The 11216-nt window shown below is 44.7% G+C and overlaps 1 protein-coding gene across 1 annotated transcript; it reads left to right on the top strand.

Annotated features, from left to right (window-relative positions):
* Positions 1–545: 545 nt before the first annotated feature.
* foxi1 (forkhead box i1) lies at positions 546–10654 on the top strand. The gene is made up of 3 exons (XM_072239778.1): positions 546–563; positions 8841–9441; positions 10095–10654. The coding sequence occupies exons 1-3, from the start codon at positions 546–548 to the stop codon at positions 10652–10654; spliced, it is 1179 nt and encodes a 392-aa protein (XP_072095879.1).
* Positions 10655–11216: the final 562 nt, after the last annotated feature.

Genomic DNA, 11216 nt, shown 5'->3' with positions numbered 1-11216 from the left:
GGTCAGGGATACTATTACAGCTACAGAAAGGGTGGGTAATGTAGCAGGATCCTCTTTTGAGTCAATATGGGTGGAAGTCAGGAACAGGAAGGGAGCAGTTACTCTACTGGGCGTAGTCTATAGGCCCCCTGGTAGCAGCAGAGATACAGAGGAGCAGATTGGGAGGCAGATTTTGGAAAGGTGCAAAAATAACAGGGTTGTTATCATGGGTGACTTTAACTTCCCTAATATTGATTGGCACCTGATTAATTCCAAGGGTTTAGATGGGGCAGAATTTGTTAAATGTGTTCAGGATGGATTCCTGTCACAGTATGTGGACAGGCCGACCAGGGGGAATGCCATACTAGATCTAGTACTAGGTAATGAACCGGGTCAGGTCACAGATCTCTCAGTGGGTGAGCATCTGGGGCACAGTGACCACCACTCCCTGGCCTTTATAATTATCATGGAAAAGGATAGAATCAAAGAGGACAGGAAAATTTTTAATTGGGGAAAGGCAAATTATGAGGCTATAAGGCTAGAACTTGCGGGTGTGAAATGGGATGATGTTTTTGCAGGGAAATGTACTATGGACATGTGGCCGATGTTTAGAGATCTCTTGCGGGATGTAAGGGATAAATTTGTCCCGGTGAGGAAGATAAAGAATGGTAGGTTGAAGGAACCATGGGTGACAAGTGAGGTGGAAAATCTAGTCAGGAGGAAGAAGGCAGCATACATGAGGTTTAGGAAGCAAGGATCAGCTGGGTCTATTGAGGAATATAGGGAAGCAAGAAAGGAGCTTAAGAAGGGGCTGAGAAGAGCAAGAAGGGGGCATGAGAAGGCCTTGGCGAGTAGGGTAAAGGAAAACCCCAAGGCATTCTTCAATTATGTGAAGAAAAAAAGGATGACAGGAGTGAAGGTAGGACTGATTAGAGATAAAGGTGGGAAGATGTGCCTGGAGGCTGTGGAAGTGAGCGAGGTCCTCAATGAATACTTCTCTTCAGTATTCACCAATGAGAGGGAACTTGATGATGGTGAGGACAATATGAGTGAGGTTGATGTTCTGGAGCATGCTGATATTAAGGGAGAGGAGGTGTTGGAGTTGTTAAAATATATTAGGACAGATAAGTCCCCGGGGCCTGACGGAATTTTCCCCAGGCTGCTCCACGAGGTGAGAGCAGAGATTACTGAGCCTCTGGCTAGGATCTTTATGTCCTCGTTGTCCACGGGAATGGTACCGGAGGATTGGAGGGAGGCGAATGTTGTTCCCTTGTTCAAAAAAGTTAGTAGGGATAGTCCGGGTAATTATAGACCAGTGAGCCTTACGTCTGTGGTGGGAAAGCTGTTGGAAAAGATTCTTAGAGATAGGATCTATAGGCATTTAGAGAATCACGGTCTGATCAGGGACAGTCAGCATGGCTTTGTGAACGGCTGATCGTGTCTAACAAGCCTGATAGAGTTCTTTGAGGAGGTGACCAGGCATATAGATGAGGGTAGTGCAGTGGATGTGATCTATATGGATTTTAGTAAGGCATTTGACAAGGTTCCACACGATAGGCTTATCAGAAAGTTAGAAGGCATGGGATCCAGGGAAGTTTGGCCAGGTGGATTCAGAATTGGCTTGCCTGCAGAAGGCAGAGGGTGGTGGTGGAGGGAGTACATTCAGATTGGAGGATTGTGACTAGTGGTGTCCCACAAGGATCTGTTCTGGGACCTCTACTTTTCGTGATTTTTATTAACGATCTGGATGTGGGGGTAGAAGGGTGGGTTGGCAAGTTTGCAGATGACACAAGGGTTGGTGGTGTTGTAGATAGTGTAGAGGATTGTCAAAGATTGCAGAGAGACATTGATAGGATGCAGAAGTGGGCTGAGAAATGGCAGATGGAGTTCAACCCGGAGAAGTGTGAGGTGGTACACTTTGGAAGGACAAACTCCAAGGCAGAGTACAAAGTAAATGGCAGGATACTTGGTAGTGTGGAGGAGCAGAGGGATCTCCGGGTATATGTCCACAGATCGCTGAAAGTTGCCTCACAGGTAGATAGGGTAGTTAAGAAAGCTTATGGGGTGTTAGCTTTCATAAGTCGAGGAATAGAGTTTAAGAGTTGCGATGTAATGATGAAGCTCTATAAAACTCTGGTTAGGCTACACTTGGAGTATTGTGTCCAGTTCTGGTCACCTCACTATAGGAAGGATGTGGAAGCATTGGAAAGGGTACAGAGGAGATTACCAGGATGCTGCCTGGTTTAGAAAGTATGGATTATGATCAGAGATTAAGGGAGCTAGGGCTTTACTTTTTGGAGAGAAGGAGGATGACAGGAGACATGATAGAGGTGTACAAGATAATAAGAGGAATAGATAGAGTGGATAGCCAGCGCCTCTTCCCCAGGGCACCACTGCTCAATACAAGAGGACATGGCTTTAAGGTAAGGGGTGGGAAGTTCAAGGGGGATATTAGAGGAAGGTGTTATACTCAGAGAGTGGTTGGTGCGTGGAATGCACTGCCTGAGTCAGTGGTGGAGGCAGATACACTAGTGAAAGTTAAGAGACTACTAGACAGGTATATGGAGGAATTTAAGGTGGGCGATTATATGGGAGGCAGAGTTTAAGGGTCGGCACAACATTGTGGGCTGAAGGGCCTGTACTGTGCTGTACTGTTCTATGTTCTATGTTCTATTATCTCCCTCTGGTGCTCCTCCATCTTCCCTTTCTTTCGTGGCCTTCTATCCTTTCCTATTAAATTCCACTTCTCCAGCCCTTTATCTCTTTCACCAATTGACTTTCCAGCTCTTTACTTCACCCCTCCCCATCTCCCAGTTTTACCTATCATCTACTATCTTGTACTTCTTCCTCCCCTCCCCCACCTTCTTGCTGTGACGAAGGGTGTCGGCCAGAAGCGTCGACTGTGCTTCTTCCTATGGATGCTGTCTGGCCTGCTGCGTTCCACCAGCATTTTGTGTGTGTTGCTTGAATTTCCAGCATCTGGAGATTTGCTCATGGTTGCTCTAACTTCTCATCTTTTTCTCCAGTCCTGATGAAGGCCCAAAACGTTGACTGTTTACTCTGTTCCATAGATACTGCCTGGCCTGCTGAGTTTCTCCAGCATTTCGTGTGTGTTTTTTAGATTTCAAACATTTGCAGATTTTCTCGTGTTTGTAATTAAACAACATTTGTGGAGATGGAAGGCCGTGAATGTTAGAGTTCGTGAATATTCTGAGCCCAGAGAAAGTGTCCTTAACCTATTTGCTGTTTTCTCTTTCCACAGAGACTGATTAACTGGCTGAGTTCTTCCAGCATATTGTTTATTTTGTTTTAGATTCCAGTATCTGCATTTTCTTTGTTTTCCACTTAATGGGATAGTTATCCAGTGAAAATGGGTTGAGAAAAGGATCACAATACAACAGGTTACTCAGAATTTCAGCTGTTAATTTCTCCAAAGCTCACATCCCATTACTACGGCCAATAAAGGAAGTCAATAGAAGTTTATTTATATTCTGTTCCTACAGCACCAGCCCCAGCAGTACCATTCCATGTTCACCAAGATTATCAATGTCATAATTATTTGACTGTGGTGTATGAAATAATAAATAAATTGGGTATATAATAAAAATGCTTTTCCCATGGCAGGATGTGCATAGGTTTAAGATGAGATGCAGGAGGTTAGAGGGGGTTTAAAGGGATTTTTTTTCCACACGGAGGGTGGTTAAAGTCAGGATTACATTGCCTAGAGGTGGTGGAGGTGATACCCTCAGGACAAGTATGCAAATCACCAAAGATTGGCATATCATTGGTAAATGGGATCAATGTTGATAGGCAAAATGGGTGACATGGGTATGATGAACCAAAGAGCTTGTTTCTATGCTGTACGGCTCTCTGACACCACGACAATCTACAGTGGAAGTACTAACGTCATGCTGCATTGGACAGAGACAGAGCAAATCTGGCAGCTCCAAACTGGGGCACTTGTGAAATGCTGAGGGTAATTACCGGCACCAGAGTATACCACATCACAGCATATCACTCATTCTACCTTCATCATCGAGCCAAAGTGTCAACCCCTTTAAGGAGAGCAGAAGAATATTAGAACAGCAGCATTTAACTCAAATAGGAAGTGTTACAGTATGATCTGCAGGTGAGCCTGTGGAAAAAACATGCTGCAGGTGGAATTAGGCAATTTTGCTTACAGGTGTCATTTCACTGGCTTGCCATTCTGTTCTGGACCATCTGAATAACAGGCTACTGTTCACACTGCAGCTACATATCACACTACAACACAATCGCCCCATCAAACGTATCACCAAGCTCCAACAGCTGGGTCTCTGTAGCTCTCTTTGCCACGGGATCCTTGACCTCCTCATTGGAAAACCACAATCAGTGCGGATTGGTAACAGCATCTTCTACTTATTGGCTATCAACACAACACAGGTATGTTTGATTAAGTCTCTGCTCTACTCTCTTTACATTCAGAGCTGTGATGTAAAGCATAGCTCCAACATTATCTACAGATTCGCTGAAGACACCACTGTCATTGGCCAAATCATGGGTGGTGATGAATTAATGCACAGGAGTGAGATCGAACACCTGCCTGAATGGTGCCACAATTCAGCCTCTTACTCAGTAACATCAAAACCAAGAAATTAATAATTTTCTTCAGAAAGTCAGTGCCAAAAGACCACGTCAGTTTTCAATGGTGGGTCAGAGGTAGAGAGAGATAGCAGCTTCAAGTTTGTGGACATTAACATCTTGGGTGATCTGTTGCAGGCTCCCAACATAGATGCAATCAGATAGAAGGCTTACCAGTACCTCTGCTTTGAAAGAGCCCAAGGAGATTTGACATGTCACAAACCATATCCTGACTGATTGCATCATGGATTGATATGGCAATTCCAACACACATGAATGCATGAGACTGCAGAGAGTAGTGGAGACAGCAGTCCATCACAGGCATAGCTCTCCCCAGCATTGAAAGCATTGACATGAGGCAGCACCTCAGGCAGGTAGCATTGAGGAACCCCACTATCCAGACCATGCCCACCTCGGTGCAACCATCGAGCAGGAGGCACAGAAGCCTGAAGTCCCATACAACCAGATTCAGGAACATTCAGTCCTGATGACGAATCTCAGCCCGAAACATGAACTGTTTATTCATTTCCATAGATGCTGCCTGACCTGCTGAGTTCCACCAGCATTTTGAGCTTCCTGCATGTCGCTCTGAATTTACAGCATCTGCAGAATGTCATGTGTTCAGACTCAGGAACAACTTTTTCCTACAATTACCAGGTTTTTGAATTAACCTACACAACACTCACCTTAACTCAGCAATGGAGTACAACAGAGTACCTATCTTGTATGATAAAGATGAAGTCTTGATCTCTCAATCTTCCTGATGATAGCCCATATATACAAACGTTTGTAGTATTTGTCTACCTGCACTGCACTTTTTCTGTAACCGTGACATTATTTTATGCATTCTGCTATTACTTTTCCTTGTGTACTATCTTAGTGTACTTGAGTTCAGAATAATTTGTCTGGACGGCATGTGGAATGAAACTTTTCACATGTACATGTCTTACAAGTGGCAATAATAATGTGAGAATAATAAAAGGAGTTAATAAATGGATTTGTGTCATGGTCCGGTCCGTGAAGTCCATATTCAAGTTCACGGACCGGTCCATCGATCCTTATTCCAGGTTGTCCAGTTTTCCCTTGTCCTGTTGTGTGCCTTAATTGAGGCACGATTCTCATTTTGGGCTGGCTACATAAACAACTCCTGGGTTCAGCTTCAGTTGCTGAACTGTTCCCTTCCCCTCCCCCCCCATAGCCTTTGGCTGTAGCCTCGCCTGCTACCTTTGCCTGAGGCCTCGCCTGCTACCTTTGCCTGAAGCCTCACCTGCTACCTTTGCCTGAAGCCTCACCTGCTACCTTCGCCTGTGTCCTTGCCTGTAACACCATCAGGGCAAGATCTTGGCTTTGCTGTGTCTAGATAAGGAACTGTCTTTCGTTGTTTGGAACCGTCTCTTTGTGCCCTCGCCTCCACTATGTAGGTCTGGCTGTTTGCCGCTACCTTGAGTTGGGAACTGTCTCTGTGTCCATGCCTTCACTAGGTAGGTCAGGCCGTTCTCCACTCAAGGTAGCGGCAATCTGTCTCTCAGTGTCCTGCGTATGAGTTCTGGTCCTACGTCCTGATCCCTAGGAGGGGTCCTGACTCTGTGCAGAGCCCCGGCCCCAAGTCCTGTTCCCAAGGAGGGGTCCCAGCTCAGCGTTCCATGTTCCTGTTCTCCCTCGACCAAGGCTCTGTGTTCCTGTTCTCCCTCGGCCAAGGCTCTGCATTCCTGTTTTCCCTCGACCAAGTCAAGGCTTTGTGTTCTCGTCCTGTCCATGTGCCTCGCCCAGCCCGGTGCTGGGGTTCTCTCGTCCTGTGCTGGGGTTCCCTCATCCTGTCCAGGAGTCTCACGTCTAGTCCTGTAGCCAAGCCTCGGAGAACCCAAGCCTCAAAGAACTCAAGCCATGTCCAGTCTTGTAGCCACGTCATGTTCTCGCCTAGTTCCGGGGTCCGAGCCCAAGTCAAGACCCAGGTTCTGGGTCCTTGTCCAGTCTCTGGCTCAGAGTCCAAACCCAGGCTCCTAGTTCCCAGTTCCTTGTCCTGGTCCCACTTTCCCAGCCAAAGTCCTAGCCTAAGTCTGTGTTCCTGTCCCAGCTCCTAGTCAATGTCCAGTGTCCTTTCTTCCCCACTTCCCTTGCTTTCTTGACATTCCGAGTCCTGTTCCTAGTACTTCAGTGTCTGTATCTTGCGTTTGGGTGTGCTCCCAATGCCGTCCGTATGACAATTTGTCTCCAAGGCAACACACACAAAATGTTGGAGGAACTCAACAGGCCAGACAGCATCTATGGAAAAGAGTAAGCAGTCAACATTTCAGTCCGAGAAGGAAAGGAAGGGGGAAGGAGTCAAACTAAGAAGGAGGAGGAGAGGAGGAAGAATTACAAGATGGCAGGTAATAGGTGAAATCTGGAGAGGGAGAGGGGTGAAGTAAAGAGCTGGGAAGTTAATTGGTGAAAGAGATAGAGGGCTGGAGAAGCGGGAATCTAATGGGAGAGGACAGAAGGCCACAGAAGAAAGGAAAGGGGAAGGAGCACCAGAGGGAGGTGATGGGCAGGTAAGGAGATAAGGAGAGAGAGGCTGAGTTCTTTTTATTGCATTAATATCTTGTTTTGCACAGCCTTTCTCTTCACTGCCTTGTATTGCAAACAAGGGTTTAATTTTATCTGTATCTTCTGTGCATTACAGTCTCCTTACCAGGCTGTGATACAACCAGTCAGAACTCTTTCCACCATCAATCTATAGAAATTTGTAAGAATTTCCTACCTTGCTCATCGTCATCCACCCTAACTAGTTCCATCTTTTACTTCATCTCAGCCTCTCACTCCTGTACCCTAGCTATCATTCTCCGTCTTGAGCCAAAGTTTTGTCTATCTCTTTCCCTCCACAGATGCCTCTCGACCCGCTGTTCAGTTTATATCTTACTGATCATCTATGGGTTAAACTTAGAAACCCTTCACCTGACATTTGTGGGTATATCTTTACCAACAGCCAACTCCTTTCCGGGATCAGCTGGAACAGTAATGAAATGCCAACAACATCCGGTGCCTGTGAATAAAAACAGTAAAATCAGAATAGCTAATCATTTGCCTTATTGATTGTTGTTGAAACTTACTAGGAGCAAAAGGAGCTCCCTGCAGAACTTCGCTGGATATGTTTAACCCTTTGTAAAATCGGTTTGATCATGGTGTACCTGGATCTCCGATAGGGGTCAGTAACGTACAATCTCTTTTTGCGAGTCAGTTATCAAAAATGAACAACTTATGTTGTAAGTAAGAAGTAGGTTCGTCCTCAGGCAATTATAATGCAAAATAGCGCAAGCATGTTTATAAAACTTTTGATTTTGCGCCTTCCTTTTTTTTCGTTGAAGCACTCATATTTTCTTTATATAGAGTTCAGAGTTCAAACAGTACTATAAACTAGAAATATTAGCAGAGGTTAGGCGTTTGCTGATAAATAACGAAAACTGTTATGTGTTTTGCATATACAATACAAATTAACTGTCCTACTTTTGCTCTGGTCAGTGTATGTTGATTAATATGTAACTGTTTATTTCTGCAACAGCAATTGCTTGTTATTAAGTAATTCAACTCAGACTGAGTTTGCACACACACAATGATGTTTACGGTAATTTCTAAAAGATTGCTTGCATTTAGTTATTTAAAGACGGCAAGCGATTTCACTGCGCCTCATTCTGTGGAGGGAAATAACACGCGGAGAACACTGATACAGACAGGACTGCGACCCCAGATTCGAAGTGAGACTATGCCGAAAGTTGCACAGGTAAATCGAATGAAATCTTTAAACTAAGAGACGAGTGCAACGTTCTGCTCTTAAACGCAAATGTGAACTTTGAAGCGCTGGCCAGTAGACTTAGTGTCAAATACTTAGAACTGTGCCGTATTAAAATTGCAATATGTCAACTATGATCCATACATGAAATTTAAGCTAAATATGTATAGATATCGGCCAGAGTGCACTTATGTCAGTTATGAGGTAGTAAGACTTTAGAATATTTTGTCCTGGTGCTGGTCCCTCCAGAGGCTGGCCTAGTCTGCGAGGGACACGGAGATCTGCTGGTAGTGACGGTTTGGGGGAGGGGCAGTCAGATTGATATACCTGTTCGAGTTGAGACTGCAGGCGATGCACCTAGTCATTATTTAAATACCGCACTTGGCTCTGGCTCCCATTCTTCAGCTGCAAGGGATCAGGGCAAGTGTAACACCACGCCTGTCCATAAATTTAAAGCCTAAACCAGCGTGCCTAGCGGATTATGAACGCCTTTGGACAGCAAGCTCCGCCAAATGCTTCCCCTCACCAACTTTCCAGCGCGCAGGATATCTTGGACATGGCCCTATACTGCGACAACTTCAGCATGTACCCGCAGAATCTACACCATCACCATCCTCAGCGACCCTCTCCCCACCCACCGAGCTATGGGCTGGCCGACTACACCACCCCGACCACCAACCCCTACCTTTGGCTCAACGGACCGGCCATTAACTCTCCTCCTTATCTTCCAGGGAGCAATGGAGCTGCTTACATCCCGTCGGGTTACGGGACTGGCCAGCGCCAATTCCTGTCAACCCCTTCGGGCTTCGGAGGGACTGAGCTGGGATGGCTGTCCCTACCCAGCCAGCAAGAACTTTTCAAAATGGTTCGTCCGCCTTACTCCTACTCTGCGCTCATCGCTATGGCCATCCAGAACGCCACCGACAAGAAACTGACGCTCAGTCAGATTTACCAGTACGTGGCCGAGAATTTCCCCTTCTACAAGAAAAGCAAAGCGGGCTGGCAAAACTCCATCCGCCACAACTTGTCTCTCAACGACTGTTTCAAAAAAGTTCCCAGGGACGAGGATGATCCAGGTACAGTTTGCTGGTTTCTTGACCGGTGGCTCTTCAACTTTGTATAAATTGAGTAAAGACGCAGTTTAACAATCTGGCGTAGTGACAGAGCTGGCACATTGTTTTGAGAAATTTAATTATATAATATTTTTAAAAAAAGCAAACAAGCATCTCTTGAATGTTTTTAAGGTTTGCAAGTAGTTACTCAGGAATTTACTGGTGTTTGTCTTCAATTGCTAACATTGCACTCCAAATGCTGTCAGATTAAGCGTATAAAATCAACTCGGCGTAAAATTGTGATTCCAATGAGGACGTTTCAAAAATCCTGATGTTTGCTAAAACTGAAGAAGTTACTGTTACTTGTCAAAACAAAGCCAGTTTCATTTGAAGTTTGTTTTTTTTTCCCGCAGGAGTGGGTTGCGGTAGGGTAGGTGGTGTGTGTATGTGTTTATGTATGCTTAATGGAGGAGAGAACCTCTTTGATCTCATCAGCTACACTTACATGCTCACGCTTACTACTTTTTCCGCCATTTCTTGGTTTAGATTACATTTTCTGCTTCTACGGCCAGGAAACCAAGACTGACCACAATTTTTCTTTTGACATTAAACAAGTTTCACAGTCAATGGCCAAGTCGCACAATTTAAACGTTGATTCTTCTTGTTTGCCATTCCAGGTAAAGGTAACTACTGGACCTTGGATCCCAACTGTGAAAAAATGTTTGACAACGGGAATTTCAGGAGGAAGAGAAAACGCAGATCCGACACCACAGGTCCCAGTGATCACGGGGCTGGTGATAAGACCGACGACAACAATGGTGGGGTCATTAGACCTTCAGACACAGTCAGTGTCCTTGATCCTACTTCCCCCGGACTGGAGAGCTCCCCCGGAACCACAAGCGATTCTAAACCTTCGCCTCCTCCAAGCATGCAATCCAATTCCTGCTTTAGTAACTTTGTGACTAATATGAGTTCTGTGATCAGTGCGAACAATGGGATGAACAGACCGATTTCCTCAAGCGGATTGATGGGAGACTTATCACAAGGTCGACAAAACCTGTCCGGACTCAATTCATATTCACCTTCACATAACTCAATACACAACACAGTGGACATCCACAATCGATTGAATTACTATCAATCTACTGTTCCAAATCAACAAACTGGATTTAGCGGCCCCCTGTGCAACTTCAGCGTCAATAATCTAATCTACAGCAGAGAGGGCACGGAGGTTTAACAGAAAAATTGGAAATACAAAGTGTAAAAATCCTAGAGAGAAACAGAGAAAATACTTTTTATAGAGAGAAAATAACTTTGTAAGTAATATGTTTAGTGTAGTTTGCTGTAAACGGTTTGATCTCCTGTGTTACAAGTGCCCTTAATACTGATATAAAGCATCAACAGAACTATGTTTACTTTTAACTGGCCTTTCGTCACAAATCATTTGTTTACATAAGCAACACTATGCAAAATGATTTTTTAAAAAAGCTGGATTGTCAAACAAAAATTGTTTCAATCGCGTAGACGGCAAATAATGCAATCAGCAAACAATAAATTGATTATTTTTAGATGAATACGTAATATATCTATTGGTCACAGATCTTTGTCCTGGGGGGCTGTTATCCATTGACGGACACTGAAAATTACATAGTTTCATAAAGCTGAAATACCAAGTTTTCCGCATTAATTTTTTATGATGAAGGCATCTGGCCTTGCGTTCACTAAACTGTTTAACTGACCTGTATGTATTTGGCGCAGTGTCTCTCTGTCTGATAATTCTGCTCTGTGGTGCTAAAGTT

This window comes from Mobula birostris, chromosome 21, assembly GCF_030028105.1.
Source record: "Mobula birostris isolate sMobBir1 chromosome 21, sMobBir1.hap1, whole genome shotgun sequence".
Lineage (NCBI taxonomy): Eukaryota > Metazoa > Chordata > Chondrichthyes > Myliobatiformes > Myliobatidae > Mobula > Mobula birostris.
The sequence above is the reverse complement of the archived record's forward strand: the minus strand, read 5'-3'. Positions and strand labels throughout refer to the sequence as shown.

What these genes read in the sequence shown, in the direction of transcription:
- foxi1 (XM_072239778.1), top strand. An exon ending in CAGGGACGAGGATGATCCAG is followed by an intron (nt 9,442 to 10,094) that starts GTACAGTTTGCT and finishes TTGCCATTCCAG; the next exon opens with GTAAAGGTAACTACTGGACC.